This window comes from Rhinolophus sinicus, linkage group LG05 (genome assembly GCF_036562045.2).
Source record: "Rhinolophus sinicus isolate RSC01 linkage group LG05, ASM3656204v1, whole genome shotgun sequence".
NCBI lineage: Eukaryota > Metazoa > Chordata > Mammalia > Chiroptera > Rhinolophidae > Rhinolophus > Rhinolophus sinicus.
In genome coordinates, this window is record NC_133755.1 from 149,259,502 (window position 1) to 149,281,915 (window position 22,414).

General features: G+C 32.8%; 1 protein-coding gene and 1 long non-coding RNA gene across 21 annotated transcripts in view; one reads left to right on the forward strand and one right to left on the reverse strand.

The window, feature by feature from the left end:
* The window catches only part of LOC109446266 (uncharacterized), a 77,075-nt gene extending 74,051 nt beyond the window's left edge, over window positions 1-3,024 (forward strand). The window contains exon 7 of the long non-coding RNA XR_012496735.1: window positions 2,113-3,024. This is a non-coding gene — a long non-coding RNA (uncharacterized LOC109446266). The remainder of the gene's footprint in view (window positions 1-2,112) is intronic.
* Window positions 1-22,414, reverse strand: part of TRDN (triadin) — a 339,477-nt gene that overhangs the window by 248,636 nt on the left and 68,427 nt on the right. For all 20 annotated transcript variants that reach the window (XR_012496732.1, XM_074333525.1, XM_074333529.1 and 17 more), the window contains exons 4-5: window positions 21,571-21,603; window positions 1,277-1,336 (exon numbers count right to left, since the gene is read on the reverse strand). Coding sequence is in view for 19 of the 20 variants with exons in the window: in XM_074333525.1 (XP_074189626.1) it covers window positions 1,277-1,336; window positions 21,571-21,603 (93 nt within the window). In the remaining variant the exon portion in view is untranslated. The remainder of the gene's footprint in view (window positions 1-1,276; window positions 1,337-21,570; window positions 21,604-22,414) is intronic.

Below are 22,414 nucleotides of genomic sequence, written 5' to 3' on the forward strand. Positions count from 1 at the left end.
GGAGAAATCCCAATCGTGTGCAACCAGTTGAGTTTCTATTTAACCTCCAGCAGATAGAAACACATGCTAGCTCAGTTCAGTCATGGCTAGGCAATCCATACCTAAGAGCTGTGTCCAATTTCCCTGACCAAAGGAATTAAGAACAAAAACAGGAAAGGGAAAAGTAAGAAGACATTAGTTCCCTAAGTACAAATATAAATAGGTTTCAATTGAGTAAGCTTCAAAGTCTCTGATTGTATAAGAATTGGCTGACCAATCTGAAACAAATTCAAACATTAGGATTAAAGATATAAAGTCTGCAGAATGATATGAGCTCTTCATAAACGGGAAGTACATGAAGTATATATATATATATTTTTTTTTTGAATGACATTTTATAGTAGATTCACATGTGTCCATCAATTTAGGTTAATTAGAACTTCTCGTGTTTGATACTTTACTGTTTTGCAACTTTTATTATGCAAAAACTGCATTAACCAGTTTTTGACATAATAAATATTAGACAATATTCAATTTTTATCTGAGGAAAATTTTTTCACTTTCTGTCTGTGTCACACAATAATAATAAAATGCAAAATCGTGTGAGACTTACCACTGGGGAAACCTAGCCATATTTAGAAATATGTCCCTTTGAAAGTTTTTGCTTCCTATATGTTTGTTTAAAGCGTTTGGCTTTGTGAGTCACCCCCAGAAAAGTGATGCTTGTAAGATGAGTAACACAGTGTTGGCCACTGTGAATATGCCTGTGATGCAAGATTGTAGTTACTAGATTCAGTTCAGCTGAAAGGGGTAGTCATTATAATGTTGTTGCCATTTATCTATCCTTTAAGCCTATGTAAGAAAGCTATGGGGCCTTGGCAGTATGCAGCGAGGCAACGTAATGACTGCATTTCTGCACCAAAGATTTTAAAAATATTGCATGGCATAAAAAATTCAATGTTAAAAAAATTGAACTCCGATTTGTTTTAAAAACTTATTAAAAGAAAGAAAAAATATTTGCCAGTAGGTCAAAAAAATATGTTTGTGGTACTACATTAGTAAAAACCAGTTGTAAATAACTCAAAGGTTGTCATACATTTTGAAGTTACTTTGATTCCAATCAATATTATTTATACACTTATACCTGAAGTTAAATCAGGTAATAAAGGTACTTATTTAAACACCAACAAAAATTAAAACAAAAGAAAACTAAACATGAAAACTTTTCTTTTTCCCACAAAAACATACAAAATATATATCCTAAATAAAAATAAGAAACACAAAATTAAACTTTTACCTTTGGTTTGTATTTTCTTTTCAGGTTTCTTCTGCTTTTCGGTTTTTTCTTTGTGTATTTCTATGGGAAAATAGAATTTATCATTTAAAAGCTCTTTGAAAATGTACGAAATATAATAGTTTAGCTATGACTTAAACTTTATAATTCCACCACAAAGTCGAAATTATTATATCTAATAAGCTTGTAGGCATCTACAAGGAAGGAGTTTATAACATATTACTACATAAATCTCTCATTTATTGAAATAAGGAAAAATTTGAGTTACCTCAAAATTAGTTACCCGATAAAGCTTAAAATCTTATATCAATGAAGATATGTTGTCACTGTTTGTGATGCTAAAATTTATCACAAACTATAATCATGTTTTATATTAATTACTCTCAATATAAATTAAGAATCCTTAGTAAAAATGTCATTTATATTTAGGAAGATTTAGTTTTTACATACTAAATTAAGAATTTGTGAAATGAACTGTAACAACTATGTAATAGGAAACATCTCAGAAGTAGTGACTCTAAACTATATTTATAATCAGAATTTGGTATTCATTTAACCAATAATTACTGCATGCAGATATGATAATTTCATAAAATAAGTTAGTTTTTTCCCCCAAATATCAGGTTTTCACAAATATATTGAATTTTTGCTAGCTTCAGTAGACACACTTCAACAGGGCTTAGAAACAAAGTTAGCTCTGTATTGGCAGTTAATTTGGATAGAAGTAAATTTGAGATTAGAGTTTACAAATATTACACCGCTGAAAAGTGACTTAATCTTAAATATCATGTTTTTTCTTATAAAAATGCTAATGCTGTTTACTTGTTTGTTTATTCCAGATTGTCTGAGATGGTGCTAATCATCGTACACATTTAAATTCTCCCTTTGCAAATTTCATGGATTTTCTTCTAAAAGTCTGAAATCAAGATCAACCATAAGAAAATTCTAAATATCTTCAGAAAAGACAGTTACTGACTTTCATTTATCTGTGAAGGGGGTAATCACTACTGTGAAGTTTTCCTCCCCTCATTTTCCCCATTAATCCATCATCATACTATTTGCAGGCCACTCCTCCACCCTTATCCTATCCCTTACTTGACATTTGGCAATGGATATGCAAAAGAGTTAAGACACATCTCTGAAATATAAAATTATCCAAAGTTCAAGAAAGATCTCCAAAGTGCATAAGAAACTTCCATCTTCCTGTGTCTATCACCATGTATTTAATCTTTTCCCAATATGCCAAATCCTACCCCAAAGCAGATTTTCTCATCATAGTATCATTGACTTTTTGGGTGAACATTATTTGGGAGTGGAATGGGGCTATTCTGTGTACTCCATGGTATTTAGCAGCATCACTGGTCTCTATCTGTTAGATTCCCATAGCCCCACCCCCAGTCATGACTATGAAAAATGTCTTTAGACATTGCCAAATGCTCCTGTAGGGCAAAATGACCCCAAAGAATTTGTTCAGATGATTCAGGACTGCAGTTCTATTTCTGTCCTCTTGCATCCTATCGTATTTCCATAATTACGTAACAAGAATAGTGCTGTACTGTAATCTATCATATGGAGCTATATGCATGGAAACTTTGATCAGCCTTTTAAGAAATGTATTCTCTTTGCAAGGGCACAATAAAGTTGCAATTTATAGACTATACGCAATAAAGCTATAATAAACCTTATTTCACACGCACATACACACACAAACACACACAGATCTTGTATCTTTAGAACTGCTCTAAAGATACAAGACAAGCAGCCTAATCACTCTTGTCAATACCTAGACATACACTGTCCAATGTAGTAGTCACTAGTCATATGAATATTAAGGACATGATATGTGGTTTGTTCAAATTGAGATGTGCTATAAGAGCCAGTCCATACTGGATTACGAAGATTCAATGTAAAAAAGAATGCAAAGTATCCAATTAATGAATTTATATTAATGACCTTTTGGAATGATATTATTTTGGACATACTGATTGTGATGGTTTTTATTTATGTGTTGACTTGGCTAGATTGCTATCCCAAGTCATTCAAATGAACCGTAATCTAAGAGTTGCTATGAAAGTATTTTGCAGATCTAATTAAAGTCCCTAATTCATTGACTTTAAATAAGAAGATGATTCTGTATCATGTGGGTGGGCTTGTTTGATTCCATTGGAAGGCCTTAGAAAACAGGTCTGAGGTTTCCCAAGTAGAGGGAAGAAATTCTGTCCGGGGAGGGCAATTTTGGGCCCTGCCCATGGGCTCAAGTTTGCCTGTGATCTTCCCTTCCTGCCTTACTTAGCCTGTCCTCACAATCACATAAGCCAGATCCTTGTAACATGTGTCTTAACATGTAAACATATGTGCACAATCACCTCCTGGCTCTGCTTCTCTTAGTGAGCCCTGACTGAAATACTGATTGGGTTAAATAAGACATGTTATTAAAACTAATGTCATATTATTCTTTTTACTTTTTGTAGTGTGGCTACTTGAAAATTTTAAATTGCATATGTGGCTCACATTATAGCACTATTGGACAGTGCTGGTCTAGACCCATGGGTGGGCAACTGATTTTTTTTGTTTTCCCTTTTAAATCTTAGGTCATCCTCAGGGTTCTATCTTTTAGAAATGAATTGAAAAACAAAACTCGAAATTCTCCCTTACCAGTTCCATCCTGCTGCCTTCCACCTATTCAAATCAACAAAGACTATGGAAAACTTTAGTGCTTTGTATAACTCAGACTGAAAAAGCAAGTAAACTGTCAAAGATCTAAAGTAAGTGGTCTTTGGATATGCTAAGGGAGTCACCTTTTAGAGATGATTTCTTACTCCAAGTAGGGATGAATTTGAATACACAAAAGGGATGAAACATTATAAATTAAAAAGTTACATGAAATGCTGCATTCCTTGTGAGATTAAGGAGGCCTTAAAATGATCATTCAGAATAATATTTTACTTGGGAGGTAGGGGTGTATGTGTGTGTGTGTGTGTGTGTGTGTGTGTGTGTGTGTGTGTGTTCCACAGACATCTGTTGACCACTCAGAGGAACAAAAGAGTTTCTGGAACTCACACAGAAGGATCAGACCTGAGTTCAAATCTGCAGGATTGGGTGCTAAAGGCCATCCTGCCTGGGTAATCCTGTCAGAGCCTTCTAGCGTATTTTACTTTAGGGAGATATGCTCTTTGGACAGGGTGTGATTTGTAGGACTAGATAATCCATGCTGGTCCATGGTGGGGTTTCCAGCAAGGTAGGTGGAAGCTTGCACATCAGAGAAGAGAGGAAAGAAGCAGTAGCAAGAGCTCCCTTGATGCTCCTTAACTCTAACTCTAATGCGTGTAGCAGCATCCTGTCAGAAGGGATCAGGCTCTAGATTGTAACCAGAACTAAAATAAGTAGGGGTCCATCCTGGAGGGAAAAAATAAAATGAAAGAAGACAAATCTCAAAAAGATGGTAATCATAAACACCACATAGAAAAAGGAAGGAGAAAACACATTCTCTCCACTGTTCCCCAAATATACGGAAGGAAGTTCATCCTGAAGTGGAAGATAAGTCCTGGCATGGTAGATACACTTCATAATAAGCTTTACTTAAGTAAAAAGGAACATAAATTAAACTAAAGGAGAATTATATGGAAAAAATGGCAATATATTTTAGAACATTTACTTTTTACTTTATGGTAAATGAAGTAGACACAACCCAGTTCTGTACCTTAGACCAATCTCAAAGATAAAAACTCAGTATTTTGTTTTCCTGATTCTGTACTTCAGCCTAATAACAACCAAGAGCTCCACTGCTCTTGGTAGATCCACTCAGATATTTTGTCAGTAGACGTTGAAGATTAAAATGCACACACACACACACACACACACACGCACATACACAAACACCTCTATAGTTCACAGTGAACAGAAGTATGATGACTTATATGAGCATTTTTTGTGTGCAAAAATACCATGAACTGATTTTTTAACTGATGATCACTTGAAGACCATTAGTATTTCTATAGAGGCAGTGTAGACAAACATAACTAACTTTGTAGATGCATGCGCACACCTATGTTTCTTTTCTCATTGAAGACAAAAGAAACTTATTTCTGATGATTCACACTTAAGGATCAATTAAACGCCACTCTGCATGTTTTACTGGCACATTGCATTTTCTTTGGGGATTGGATCCCATCACTGTGTGTGGCTATCAGATGTCTGAAGAATCCAGGAAGGCCGCTACACAGTGTGCCAGTTCTGTCTCCTTATACTTCAGCCAGGAAATGATGACCACTCAGGCGCCTGTCCAATTGAGTAACAGCATGCTACCAATTTAGACTTCACAAGGAAATTTTTCTCATAAGCAGATGATGTCTGATTTGTTCCTCTCAATTGCCCTTGCCAGCAAAGAACGATTTGTACGAGAACACAAAATTAAATTAAAAAATTTGAAGTCAGTGAAGAAGAAATTGATTGCCCAATGATTTTCAGCAAACTTCAAAGAAAAATAAAATTTCCTGTATTATATCAATACTATCTTCTAGTTGTTTAATAATTTCCATAGATAGGTGTATGCCTCCATTTTGTGTAACATGACAATAATGTATGACAGTATATAAAATTGCATTTAACATCACGACACTCTAAGAACAGTTCACTTGAACCAATCCTAGATATAAGGAACAAAGAAGAAAATCAAAGCTGTCACTATTTACGTCCAATATATGTGCTCTGCAATTAGGTTAGAGTCCAATGTCTCTGAAGATGTGGTAAGTCTCAGTGTCACATACTAGTTACAATCATAAACTGTCTTAGTAACAGTAAACCTTAAATATTGTTTTGTAGTTTATGAGGCACAGAGGGCAAACTATCTTAATCCAGGTATGAGGCTGCCCACAGGTCCATACAGGTACAATTTCCACAGAATGGGGGAAGTACATTCTGACTTACTTCACTACCTCTGATTTTCCCTTATCACTTTTCTCATACCTGTAGGGAAGTATTAGTGAATGTGAGAAGTGGAGAAATGAATAGAAGTTACCTTTTAGATACATATTGTTATTTATCTCCCACTCTAAACTAAAAATACATGAAGTCAACAGAAAACTTTATCACACTAGGCTTTAAATAGGTTTACAAATTTATCATATTGAAGGAACTGAAAGAATTTAAACTCTGGTTTTCATGTTTTATAATTCAATGGAAGTAACAAGGAAACATCCTCCTGTTAGGCTGTTTTCAAGTCCAATGCCCAACTAACAATTAGGTTAGAGTTCAATGTCTCAAAAGAGGTTTCAAATCTCAGTACCAGATTAGTGAAGTGCTGGATAGAAAAGGAACAGATATAATAATTTACTATGTTGCTGAGCATAAATAAAACTTAGTAACATTTAGATTAATATCTCTGGATTGCATTGATCTTTAAATTATTATTGTATTAATTGTCACATGAAAGATGGCATATATCTACAGTATTCTAATATATAATTAAAATATGAATTTTGTTAGGAAAATTGAGATAAATAAGCTTTTAAAAATCTCACAAAATATTGTCATCTCTGCGTGTATTAAAATACAGCTTAGTGTTTAAGATAATTAACAATGGAGTCAGTCTGCCCAATTCGAATCTAATTCCCATACTTACAAACTGTGTAAACTTTGCTTCCTCATCTATAAGATGAGGTTAATAATAATATATACCACACAGACTTACATATGGATTAAAAAAAGTAAAAATGTAAAGACTTTAGAGCAACACCTGATACCAAGTGAGCACCATATAAATATTGGCTATTTTCATTTTATAATTACTTGTCCCTCTTACTAAATTCTAAACGTTATGAGGGTGAGAATTATGTTTGTTTTGTACCACATTAAATTTTTAATGCCCAACACAATGATTTGCATATGCTCATCACTTGATAAATATACACTAAATAAATAAATAAATAAATAAATATCTAGACAAGACTATGAGTTACAAACTCTTGTACGATATAGAAAGTGGTGGTAGATCATAACTCATCTGTTCTTTACACCACAACTCTCAAACAATTTAAATCCTAATGTGACTACAGTTAAAAATTTTGAGAAGGTGAAATGTATTTCTAAACATTTTTACTTTTTATTAGGAATGCTGGGAATACTTGCAGAATTTTACTATTTGTGGAAACAAAATAATGTATGTAAACTATGTTTTTGTAAATTGTAACACTTGTACAAAAGTTAGAATTTTTTCATACTGCTTTTCTGGAATACTGAAAAGCTAAATAATAATGAAATTAGAACATTGAGCATATATTTGTATTACTTTGCCATATTTCAAAAATTTTTCATAGATGTTTATATAAAAAATAAGTCAATTATAAATTGAACATACCTGACAGAAAATGTTAACAATGAAATATTATGTCCATTTCAACAGAAAAAATTGGCAGCTAGATTTAAATACGGGGTATGCTACTTACCCCTAGCTTAAAGGAAGGGGTCCAAAATTTCTATTCCCTCTTTTCTACGTATTAGGTACTATTAAAGTTTTCTAGGATTCCCTATTTATAATTTCAGTGCTAATTTGCATTTTGTTTTGTGTAATAACACTTGCTTATATATTTATGGTAATTTATATGTAGAAATTATGAAATTCTGCCATTTGTCATATATATACACATATATGTGTGTGTGTGTGTGTGTGTGTGTGTGTATATAACATATATAAACATATATAAACATACTGGACATCTGAGAGGACAAGCATAGATTTTAGTGATCCTTGGTGGCCCAAATTGGAACTTTCATGTATAATGAGGAATATGCTTCTTCTCATAGTGTGTGCTGCATATTCTACAGGAACATACAACTACTCAAGAGACAAAATCTTTAAAACTACTCCAAATTAGTAGTGAAGATTTGTTTCATTGGCTTGGTACTCGATCTTCATTGTTATGCTTTTTAATTCTATTAAAATGTATTCATGTAAGCTCTATATCTCCCATGGTGTCAACAGTAATTATGGACCAAAACACATTCCCAAGACTCTCTGAGCTCAACTTGCACGTGTAACTTGGGAAGAGAGGCCGTGCGAACTGAAAATGGAAAGATTGTTAGCAACAGCCATCAGTGGGACCAAAATTAGTGAAAACAGATTGTGCTAAATGATTCCTACGAATGAGTTTATTATGTAGAGAAGTCTTTCTGAATTGTTTTGTTATATTACATGTATTTTGCTTATGATAAACAGTTTTTATCTATTTACAATAACTACAAGGCTTATAATTGAGTAGTTTATAATTTTGTATAAGACTTACATGGTTATTTTAAAGCATACATTTTTTCTATCAATATGACATATTGTTAATAAATAAAAATATATTATCAGTTCAAGATTTTAAAATGCCAGACTCAAAAAGTTAAAAGGAGAATCTCTGTTATGAAGGTAATCATCCTGATTCTTTTAGATGATAACCCGGTTTATTAAATTATTCTGATGGTTGTAGGTTTCAAAATATGCTTTTTATCGTTATTTTTTCTCTATATATCTCACAAGTGTAGACAATATAAAATGCCTTCTTACAATTTTTCACAATTTAATATTAAAAACTCAATTTTTTTTATTCATTTGAACATAGAATCTGTAATTGTAAGATTTTTGCCAAATGCAATTAAGACACAAAAATTTCATTATTGTAAATTACCAAGAAAACCTACCTTTTTAGTGGCTAATTAAAAAATGCTAAGGTGACATATTTTATTGAATTCTCACTCTTTTAGATAAACACACCAAATGATGTGCAGGTGTTTATATTTTCTATAATTTTCTGATAATTTTTCTGTTATATTGGTAGACAAAAATTTTGAGGACAGTATATTACTGACCAACCATTAATGAAAACTATAAAGAGGGATACTTTCTCTCCTTTGAAGCACCTAGTGTCTGTGATTCAGTGGGCATACACTTTAGACATAGTGGACGGGCAAATATTGAAGATAGTTTTCTTCAGGGATGTTAAATCTTATGAATATAAAAATGTTTTGGATCTTTTGTTAAGTTTGATTATTTGGTACAATTTCATAAAATAAGCTAAACTTTAAAAAATGTAGTCTCAATACTGCATACTATTGACCCTTACAAAAATTTGCAAAATAAATATGATATTTATCCAATCTCATTTTCGCCATTAACTCAGTAGTCTCAGGTTAATCCATTTTTCCTCTTTGAATTTTATTTTCTCCATCTATAAAATGAGACTGTTTCTCACATTTTCATAAATCAGACAGAGGTGGAAATGATTACAAATAATACCTTTTATTAGTTAATCCCTGGTGGAACTTAAGATTTGGGTGAGGTTTTATCTGTGTTAGTATGTGTATTTCATATTTGATGATATACTAAACAAGAACAATGTGGCTGTACATCAGAATCATCTGGGGAGATTTTAAAATTTATTCCTGAGATGCAGTCTACACTTAATCAACTGCTGTGGTCTCTCATGGTGAGGAAACTTTTAGAGATCTCCAATTTAAATAAGCTCTCAGGTGGTTGTAGAACCACAGTCGTAAGGAGGAACTACTGTCTACACCAATGTTTCTCAAATTTTAATGTGCATATGAGTCACCTGGGAATCTTCTGAACATGCAGATTCTGATTCATTTGGTTGAGATGGAGCCTGGTTCTGCATTTTCTAAATCACTCCCAGATGATGCTAATGTGGCTATGCCACAGAGCGCACTTTGAGTTGCAAGCTCTAGTTGATGAAACTCTTGGTAAAATTATTAATATACAACATCTCAATTCAATCATAAATCATAAAATATTATAGCTTGGAAAGGAGTTGAACTTCAGTAAATCTAGCATCCTTTTTTACGGATGTGAAAACTGAGAGCAACTGAAGTCAAGTGACTTAACCATAGCAGGTTACAGCAGAAGGGGAAACAACACAAATATCTCATCGTGTAAATTCAAGTCTGTCTCAGCCGTGTTTAAAATTTTGTTGTATTCAGCTGATGAGCATCAATTATCAACAGTTATTTCAATGGTCTAGGTCAATGTGACAGTGACATTAGTTTACATTGTATCATTATTGGTTTGGGTTAATTTTATATAGAAGAGCAGTCACTATGTGTGATTAATACATGCAGTTATCCACTTATCCTCCACTCTCCTGTACTGGTGACACAATTCATAAAATCACTTATTTTTAGAATCAGTCATTTGTGTTGTAATGATTCTCATCATGGTTGTGAGTTAGAAACACACTGTGAAAACTTTAAAAATACAACTGCTTATGGGTCAACCCCTGGAGGTTCTGATTTAGTAAATCTGAAGTGGGAAGTGATCTGGAATTCCAAAAAGACATCTGTAGCTTTCCTGCCGGAGTCCATTATTGTAACATCATCCCTTTTGTTGTGCGGGAGACCTTGCTCGCTGCGCCATTTGTCGTGCCAGGCGGCCTGCAGGGTTTCTGCTGCCGCTCCCCACATAAGAACACAGGGTATGGTGAGGCCAAAAAGGAACACCCATGGAGCCATAGATAGGGGAGTCATACCACTATATTCTCGCTGGTGACTGGGTTGGAGAAACAGGAAACAGGAGCCACACAATTCTCAATCCTCATTGCATCGCTTGCAGGCTCAGCCACCATCTTCTTGCTAGGCCCCCATTTTCTGCTAGCGTAGCCATGGCAGTTATATTAGTGGCCAATGGCTCACTGGTTACAGCTGATGGCCAACTAGCCACAGCTGATGGCCATCCAATCACAGTTGATGGCCATTTACTACCTGAGCCAGCACCCCTCCACGTGAGCCGAGAGCCTGGATACTGCTCTTTGGGGCTCTGTCCCCACACCTTTCTTAGTCCTAGGATCCAATCCTTTTCCAATCTCAATACAAATAGTTTGGGTGATGTTAACCCTACTTTTTATTTCCAAGGGTGTGTCCATCCCCTAGGGTTTGATAGTGTGTCGCATATCCCTGACCAACTGGTTGGTTCTAAAAGTATGTTACTCAATACAAATCAATGAGAAGCAATTACATTTGTTTTGCTGAAATACTTGGGAAAGAGCATAGGCTCTTCTCCTGAGGTGCTGCATTACAATAATTTTGGCCTCAAGCTTTTGGTGGTCATAAGTGCACAAGGAGAGGTAAACCTGGCTGAGATTTTAAGCAAATAAGGCAGATGAAGGAAAGCAGGGTCAGGAGCAAAGAGAGGATTTACTAATGACTTTAACAAAACCTGTATCTAGACATCCCTGAAGCCAGCTCTGCTCTTGTATCTTCCAGTCACTTGAACCAATAAAGTATCTTTTCCATTAAGTAAGTTTGAAATGGATTTTGGTCACTTGTGAACAAAATAATTCTGATTAACATATCATTTGCATCTGATGCACCACTGGTAAGTATTCTGGGTTTGTTTGTTTTTTGGTTTTGGTTTTAGTTTTTTCAATTTTGTTTTTCAGCAAGCATTTCTAAATGAAAACACATAATCAGGATTAGGTAACTCAACCAGCACCTTAGTATGATTTTTGAGAAAGAAAGACTACAGAACTGGAGAGAAAAGAGTCTGAAATACTTTAGACCTAAGAGGTTTTCATTCATACACTTCTCAGTTACTATCCAATATTACTTACAGTTAAGAAATATGGTGACACCGAGATTATTCTTGCTCTTAGCAAGAACTACTCAAAATGGTTGTACCAGAGTTGAGTTGTCTCAGAAAGTCTTTTTATGCCCCATGATGTTGGCACCAAAATCTGATCTCGCATTCTTTGGCTTGTCACTTCAGGCTCTGTTTTTACCCACTATTATTTGCATCATCCTGGTTCTGGTTTTGTTCCCTTGATAGAGACAAGCTCTTTTTAGTAGCACAAGCTATGAAAGTTGCCTGACCCACTGGATTCAGAGTTCACTACAGCTGCAACTACTTAAGAAGTGAATCCCTGAATCATTCTCCAGATCCCCCTTTACATTTATGTCCTCAGGCTTTTTCATTCAGAACTCACCTCCAAGCCCACTGTCTGTTTTCTGTGGGCTTTGTTACCCTGCTGCCATCGATCGTATCAATACTGGGATAGACAGAAGATAAAGCACTGAGTTCCTTATGCAGCCTGAGGGCAATATACAGCAGTGCAGTTATGAAGCTGAGCTCTGATCAAGACTTATTTAGAGGAGAGGTCCAAAAATAAATGTATCTACTTAACAGCATTACTAGGACCTACTTAGTAATCAATATTCTGAGGCTATGCATTTTAACAAGTTTAGTCACCTTTCCATTTTCCCTCCTTTCTCACTCACCATATTTTTCAGACACTTCTTGTTCAGCCTGGTGTAAGCCACTGAAGCTGCCAGAAAAGATGGATGCAATGAAATCTCTGGCACGGAACCCTGTCCATCTATCTTACTCCTGATGACGCGATACAATCTTCTGAATGGCCTAATCCTAAAGTCTTGAATATTTATGATGCTCAAATTTCCTGACTCTTTCTTATTTACCCTGACTGCAAAGAGCTATTGTGGATTTCAATAAAGTGAGAAAAAGACACAATAAAAGAACTAAGTTTAAATTTACTGGGCTCTTTTTGACCTGAGAAGTTTTAGGGCAATTTAGAAACACAACTATAAAGAGGATGTAATTTGTTTTGTTCTAAGTAGGAAACAGACTGTCTGCCATTGACACACATCAGGTATAGTCTCACAGAATATCAGCCTTTTGGAGGGTCCTGTTCAAATTTATGGAGAATTCCTTATTTCAAAGAACAAATAGTTAAGAAGCAAGGAAATTCAACATAATGCAGAGGGGCTTCTCGGTTTTTCTTGTAAGGCAAGAGATTATTTAACACATAAGACCATCATGCCCCTAATTAAAGGCCAGTTTTTTCCTTCCCCCCAAAACTGTGTGTACTTGTATATATCTGAATAAATAAAACTACTCTTTCTTAACTTTAAAACTAGATGGCAGGAAACAATATTTAAAATGTAATTTCTTGTTAGGAGACTATTATTGTCTCCTAAAATTACACATTTCAAAGGACATAAATGCGTAATGATTATTCTTACATACACACTATTATAGACGGAGGTTTAAGAATAAATTGTAAAAAGCAGATAAGTATATCCATTATGTTGCATTTAGAAATGTTAGTACAGAAAAAAAATTAAAAAGCTATATACCCACTAAAGAATTACACTTCCTGTGAATGTTTACCTAAACTGAAAAGTTGAAATCACATAAATATTAATACAGAAATATGAAAGCAAAATTACATTAAGTTTGTGAGAAACCAGCACCTTATTTATGAAAAAGAAATAGAAAAATAATAAGATGCTTACACTGAATAGACATATTTTTTACTTTGCTTTGAATTCTCTCTCTCTCTCTCTCTCTCTCGTGCGTGTGTGTGTTGGTGAGCCTAGTTTTAACTTTGACTTGGAGTATTTATGAATAATTGAGATAATTGTAAATAATTTTTATCTAAAACTTGTTTGCAATATCATTGCTGTTATTCATATTTCATCCTTTTACAGTTCAGTTTATATATGATCATCTCATATAAAGACTTACCATCATCATTATCAAATATGCACTGTCCATTTTGTTTTACCTCACTTACTGTCTCAACTGCTCATTTATTTATAAAACTCTTAAATATGGTCTTTTCTGTACATTATACTAAATAAGGTGATCTTTTACTCATTTGCAATTATTTTGGCTATAGAATCCCACGTTACATCGATCCTAATATTAGTAAGGAATAATTAACTTTATTAGCAATATCACATAAAAGCTTCATTGATTTCCTATCTTATTTAACAAAGTTCATCATCAGCCTTTGTGAATGTTGTAAGCAAAGACTTATGCATTGCTTATCACATGAAAAAAAACATTAAAACAGATTTATCGAAAAGTACATCATGCCAGTGTTTTGAAACAGTGATTATCTAAGGATACACATTGTTGACCATAGTGGAATCTTGAGCCGTCATGCTTTGTTCTCACTCAGATTTCGAGGGCTATCCAGAAAACAACATGTTTATTTTCTATTACAGTGACTTCAATTGTTTTCCTTTCACAGTCCCTTAGAAAATTTTGAAAATCTCTGCATGTCCTTTCATATTTTGAAGACAACATCTAAAAGTGTTCATCACAAGTTAAAAAGTTGCAAATAATTTACATATTATGCAAATTTTGACATTTAAAAAGAAAATTGCTACATTCTTTTAAAAATCAGATTGATGGATTCTAAATAATATATTTTTAGACTTCATTATCAGTTAAAAATATATACTAGCAAGCTCTTTTTTAATACTGGGGAATTTTACATTGTTCCCTTATCTCTTTGAATTTATATTTTCATTCCATGTCCCTCACAAAATTTTAATCGAGAGCAATATACATTTAACCTTGGAATTTTTTCTTGATTATACCATCATGTTTCTTTAGAAAAAAATATGTGTATATATTGAAATTTAAAAATTTCTTTCAGATCCTGTGATTATAAGACTCTAAAGGTTAATCTTACAAATTTTTATACAAATTATTAAACCTGAAAAGTAAAATTTTATTTGAAAGGTATCTCTTTATGAGATGCATAAAGCTTTAATAAAAATTGTTGTATTGGTTGCTAGATGTAATTTGCAACTGGAATTAGGTGAGATTCAGCAACATATATAATCTTATTGTATACTTTTATTTTATTTTATTTCTGATTAGTTCATTCATTTATTCTTTTCTTTAGATTCCACATACAAGTGAGATCATATGGTATTTGTCTTTCTCTGTCTGACTTATTTCACTTAGCACAATGTTCTCTAGGTCCATCCATATTGTTGCAAATGGTAAGATTTCATTCTTCTTTACGGCTGCGTAATACTACATTGTATAAATGTACCACAGTTTCTTAATCCAGCTGTCCACCGATGGGTATTTTGATTGTTTCCATGTCTTGGCTACTGTGTATAGTGCTGCAATAAACATAGGGGTGCATACATATTTTTGAGTTAGAGCTTTGGATTTCTCCGGATAGATACCTAGGAGTGGAATTGTTGGGTCATAAGGTAGTTCCATTTTCAGTTTTCTAAGATACCTCCATACTGTTTTCCATAGTAGCTGAACCAATCTGCAATCCCACCAACAGTTCACGAGGGTTCCTTTTCTCCACATCTTATCCAGTACTTATTGTTTGTTGATTTATTGTTGATAGCCATTTTGACTGGGGTGAGGCAGTAACTCATTGTGGTTTTTATTTGCATTTCTCTAATGATTAGTGAGGTTGAATATTTTTTCATATGTCTGTTTGCCATCTGTATGTCCTCTTTAGAAAAATGTCTCTTGATATCCTCTTCCCATTTTCTAATTGGGTTGTTTGTTTTTTGGAGTTGAGTTGAGTGTGCTTTTTATGAATTTTGGATATTACCCTTTATTGGATGTATCATTGGCAAATATCTTCTCCCATTCAGTAGGGTCCCTTTTTGTTTTGTTGATGGTCTCCTTTGCTGTGAAAAAAATTGTTAGTTTGATGTAATTCCACATGTTTTTTTTTTTTTTTTTTTTTCTCTTATTTCCGTTGCCCGAGGGGATATATGAGTAAAAATCTTACTCCGGATAATGTCTGTAAAGTTTTTTCCTATATTTTCTTCTAGGATTTTATGGTTTCAGATCTTACATTTAAGACTTTAATCCATTTTGAATGTATTCTTGTATATGGTGTAAGGCTTCATTTTTTTGCATGTGTCTGTCCAGGTCTCCCAGCACCATTTATTGAATAGACTATCTTCACCCCACCGTAAATTCTTGCTTCCATTGTCGTAGATTAAATGACCATATAGGCATGGATTTATTTCTGGGATTTCTATTCTGTTCCATCGATCTATGTGTCTGTTTTTATGCCAGTACTATGCTGTTTTGATTACTGTAGACTTGTAGTATAATTTGATGTCAGGTATCATTATACCTCCTACTTTCTTCTTATTTCTCAAGATTCCTGAGGCTATCTGAGGTCTTTTATGGTTCCATATAAATTTTAGGATTATATGTTCTATTTCTGTGAAAAGTGTCCTTGGTAGCTTGATAGGAATTGTGTTGAATCTGTATATTGCCTTAGGCAGCATGGACATTTTAACGATATTAATTCTTCCTATCCATGAGCATGGTATGTGTTTCCATCTATTTGTATCTTCTTTAATTTCTGTCTTCAGTGTCTTATAATCTACTGTATACTTTTAAACATAGATTTGTTGAGAGGCCTTATGAACATATACACATACATACATATGCATATATATGTATATAAATCTACACACATAAACACACAGATGACAATTTTATTATGGTAATGTTATTCAATTTTCTAATCTCCTTCCAAGTAATATTAATATGATATAGGGATTCAATAAGAAATTTATTTTGAATAATTTCTCAGCTGAGAAATTGACTAATGCCACCTTCAATTTTATTGAAAACAATGATATGAAAAACACGATTTGCAAAAGATCTGTTGCTCTATCCTGAGATTCATTCACTTTCTGAATTCCCTGGAAGTAAAATGGCTTTATCAGACTCTCTAAATGACTACTAGATATTTCCACATCTTTCACTTAGGGGTACTTGTGTAACCAATGCATTCAGAAAGGGTTAAGAAAAACTGAAATATTGTAAACTGTGGTGATTTTAGATAAAATGATAGTGTCTCATTTGCTTTTAAATGTTTTCCTTGCTTTAGCATATTTCATCTAAACATTGGAACTGTGCTCATTTCATTTATGGAAAATGGTAACCATGTTAGCTAATGGGCTAAACCAGCCTCTGTTTGCAAACTTTTTACTCAAATAAAATTTATTTTCTGTCAAAAAAATTATAATTTTGTTTTGTAGTTGAAAACTGTTTAGTTTACATTCTGAGGGAATTATTAAGAAATAATAAATTTTGCAACATATCTTATTTGTAAGATATATTATTAAAATAGATGAAAAGATTAAAATGTGGATTTAATATAATAAATTTATTTTTAAAATAATTGTAAAAACAAAACCAACCAATATTTTATTGCACCTCATTTTATTTGTACTAATGTCATCTAACACATAGGCAAGATTTTAAGTTGTTTATGAAGTTATGATTATGATAAAATACTTGGGATTCCTGCTATATGTGTGTGAGGGGGATATCAAATTCTGATGTTTTACTTTTGGAAATAAATAAATGTTTCAAATATAAAAGAAATAACTCCAGTAATTTTGTTAGCTATCATGATAAAATTTTATAATGTATCAATCAAAAGAGAATATATATTATATAGTATATTAAGTATAAAGCCAGAAACTGGCATATAGTTATATTTTTATTAATAGAAGGTAGAAATATATATAATACAAATAACATAATGAATAAAGTGTGTATGATACACTATATATACATAATAAATTATGTATATATAAATAAATATAATAAATTAACTATATACATATGTAGTTAATTGGTTCTCAAATAGTCTATCATTTAATTTTTTGTCAACAGGAGTTACAACATATTGAACTTTTTTATATTAGATAATTACGATGAGGTTTGACTACAATTAAATTAAATATTTTGTAACATAATTATATAAACTAGATTTTCAATTCATTTTTGAACAATACAAATTTAATCTGAAATGAATCACAGAAATGTGGCATCTACAGCTTTATTCATTGCATTTTTAAAAGTTTGGTTGTTTCTAAAAATAATCCAATTATATTTAAAAGAATCAATGTCGCTAACCTACATTGCTTTGGTTGTTTCAAAGGGAGTTCTTTCAAGCCAGTGACACTTCTTAGGAACAAGTATTGAGGATAACTCAAAATAATTGCTTATTTAAAATTTTTAAAAGCTGTTTTTAGTTTTCCGTTTCTATTTCCTATTGATACTCTTTTTCCTTTGCTCTCATTGGACTCACCCTCAAGAGTAATGCATTCTTTCACATTGTTCAGCTAATTAAATGGAACTTGTCATTGCTCTGATCATCCCACTGTACCATAGCTCTGACTTCAGAACGACCCACTGTGACAAAACACTGTGTCTCTACACCATGCTTATTTTTTAGCAGATGTAAGCAGGCCAAGGCAGGGAGGCCTACTGGATTATTTAGTTGCCATTCTAGCACTTTGGGGATGTATGGAAAGTATTTCTTTATCTTGTAAAGTAGAAGTAGTGCTACTATAAACCTGAATATATTCGCAGGCAGATCAATTTCAGGAAAGCATACACGTGTAATTTGATTCCTTAAAAGCTATCTGCACTTGTGTACCCTTTAGAAAGTCAGGTGTCAACACATTCATGATGTGTACCCTCATGTGAAGAATGCTGTTCAACAAGACTCTTCCAGATAAACATGCACTATACACAGCATATTCCTGATCCGGGAAATGTGACTTACAATGGCATTTGTTTTTCATAGTAGTAATAAGCTCAGCACCTTGTTTGGAACCTCATCATGGAGTGTTTGGTAATAGACTTTAGTATTTTAAAATTTCTAACTTGTAGTTACAACATAATCATGGGGATGTAAAGTACAACATAAGGAATATAGCTATAATACTGTAATAACTATGTATAGTGCCAAGTGGGTACCAGACTAATCGTGGGGATCACTTCATAAATTATATAAATGTCTAACAACTATAATGTACACCTGAAACAAATATAAAATAATATTGAGTGGCAACTGTAATTAAAAAATTGTCAAAAATCAAAAAAATAAAATTTTGACAAGTTGAAAAATAAATATGCAAAAAGATACTAGGTGCTACATTTAATATCCTAAAGCTATATTTATATACTCATATAACAACAAAAGCCACAGAGATCAGTTTCAAAAATGTCATCCATATTAAAATCTATTTAATAATCAATCCTGCAACCCAGAGTTTATTTCATTATTCCATACCAGATTAGAACTACAAACCTCACCCATAAATAACTATTTTTATTTTGGTAAAAATAGCAATAACTGAACAAATTCAGCAAACATTATTTCAAATGCATTTAAATAAAATGCTTCATATAGACACAGGGCAGTTGAATGTACAGTGCCACAATGTGATAATTTAGGTAACATAAAGTAGCTAAATATTATTAAATACATATGGATGGGAAAGAATATTAATGAAAGCATTAATGATGAGTAATTTCAATGAGTGAAAATCAAATGTTTTCATAGACTATCATTCTAGATGACTTTCTAAAATACTTCTTAAACCACAATTTTTAAATATGAAAATGTAGAAAATAATCCAACATAAAATAGAGGTAAGCAGATAACATCTCTTTCCTAATAACAAAATTAAAATGTGCTTTTAAATGCATAATAATTATTAGATGTGTTTTGTAAAATATTGCATATTGCTTTAAAACTCTCATTGCCTCCATGACTCTACAAAAGAAAAGCTTATAAAAATATAATTATAATGAATTATATTTCCTTTAGTCCACTTCAGCTAATGTTTGTTGTTATATTGCTTCTGTAGCCAAGGTAGGGTGCATAAGATATTTTCTTAAATGTCCATTTTCTCATGTAACTTTGTGAATAAGATTATTAAGAAAATATACTCAGGTGATTTTCAAATCAATTCTCCTAGTGATCCTTCAAGAAGCTATCAGTATACATAACATATGTATGTATACATAATATATATACATAAAATCTTAGAGTATTTTAACTAATGAACATTGTGGACAGTTTTTTTTTAAAATATCCTAAAGAACTATTGCATATTTTTTTCTGTTGATTTGATGAATGAAGGCAATAATTTAGGAAACAATTAAGCAGCTTTGTGTAGATTTTCATTTATGTTATTCATTACATGAAATTTAATTTTAAAATTAATCCCACAGGGAAATTTAAATCAAAAGAACAGATTCTTTATTACATGCTAATTATTGATTTATCGAGAATATAATCTTATAGAATTCACTTTATAAGTAAAAAAATATATATATTTCTTTTTCCCTCTTCCATTTTCATTTGGAATAGACATATACACAAGCTGCTTTCTCTAGATAATGACTACTAACTGATTAATTTAAACATTGGCTATATTCTAGGCACTATCTGTTGGAGGTCATGTTAGAAAGACTGTTTCTGATCTCAAGAAACTAATAAACTAGTATAGACTCTCTAAATCTGGATTTGATGGTTGAAGTATGCCTGAAGTTCTTGGTTCTCATCCTGGATCTGTGAGTCAGGAAACCCATCTTTTCTCCTCACGATAGCTTCCTAAACACTTTCATCTCTGATGGCTTCGTCATAGTTGGGTTTCACTGGTTTAGCTCTCTTTTATTGGGCACGGTACAAATTCATATTTTCCAAATTAACACTAAGTGGATTTTAACACAGATAGTGAGTGATCGTCATCTGCTTAGGCAAGGCTAAAGATCCAAATTTGGATCCCACTGTCTGCATTCACAGTAGTTCTGGGGTGATTAGTGACAGAAGCAAACAAGATCTCCTCTAGAGCAGATATTCCCAAGAGTCTGTCAATAAATGTGTACAGCAATAATTAAAATATTGCAATTGGATCAAGTCTCACTTAAATGCTCGTGTTTTCTAGATCACACTAAATGTAACTCAGGGTGATATCCTTTGCTCCCTATTGCCCATTCCAGACAAAATTCCTACTCTTTCGTGTAAAAATTGTCTGCCTCTCGGAAGCTCTTGCCCCACAGCTATACCCTTTTCCTAGCCTTATTGTGCACATCTTTTGGGTTTGTGAACATCCCATTCAGTCACTGAAGACCTTAGCTATTCCTGCACCACAACGAAGTACCCCCAGATAACTCGACTCCTTCAGGATGACACATGATGTATGCTGACTGGATCTGCTGTGTCTCCAAGATTATTATCCTTCACACTCTCTCAGACACCCTGTCTCATAATTATTACCTAAAAAAATATCACGCTGACAATAAAATAAGAAGAAAAAATTTTAAATCAATAAATCCGGCCATGATGAGAGTAAAGGTCATGGACATCGTCTTCTTGGGCCATTTCAAGGCTACAGAATTCACCCCTCATTCCTGCAAATACCAGCTCACATTGATCTGTGTGTAGATGGATTCCTACATGTACTGAAGAAGGCATCATTAAATAATCAACAGAAAATAGTGGGATGAGATTCATTGGAAGAATTGAGTACTTCTTTTTCTAATTATACATCTTGATCTAATTATTAAATACATATTCATTAAAAATAAATTAGGGCTACAACTCAAATAAAACATATTTAAATCATGCTGCAAATCAACATTACCATAAGAGAAACATTTTTTGTTTCAGAGAGAAAAAAAAATAACCAACCTTTTTTTTTCAAGGGAGGCTCTTCTATTTCTCCTAAACCAAGACAAAAACAGTAAATTAGAAAAACTTTTAGCATAGCATAATATTGTTTCTCTACTTTCCCATTTTCTTTAGTTCATTTAAAAAAAAATATATTAGTTCTGACAGTAACGGTCTTCACATTAGTTTCTTTCCCAAATTCCAGTTTTAAAAATAAGCTTTGTTTATGTATATTATTTGAGACAGCGTTACTTTTATGAGTTCAATAAAATTGTGGCAATGATCCAAATTATACATGGTAGTTCATATATCATGTTCATTTCAGTTCTCTATTGCTCATCTCATCCTCTCGCTGAGGCCAAACAAATACAAATTCAGACAAAGTCATACAAGGGCTAAAATAATAAGAACTTTCCTGGTAGTAAAAGCTAAACACATGATGTCTGATGACTAAGGTTGATCCTAAAACTGTCATCCAAAAGACAGAATCAAAATGCTTTGTTCTTCTCACATCTACTCGGCAGCAGTTTTTGTGGTTTGAGTTTATTTTCTTTTATTCATTAATACACATGAGAGAGTACATAGGTTAGTTGCATGATTGTTGTGGCATTTAAAATGCATCACTCCATTCTACACCATCACTTGGTTCAATAAATTTACTTTGTGATTTTAGTAGAATTGCTTTCTACTATTTGAGTAATAGGATTTATGTGTATAAAACATTTATATGTATATTTAGTTTTGCTGGTGTTATTTCAATATTTCTAAGAATAACATGAGAAATAGCTACTATTTTTCTCTGAAGAAGCATATAAATGTGAGTTTCTATCATGCGTTTATAGTAGTGCTTGATAAAACATGCTCT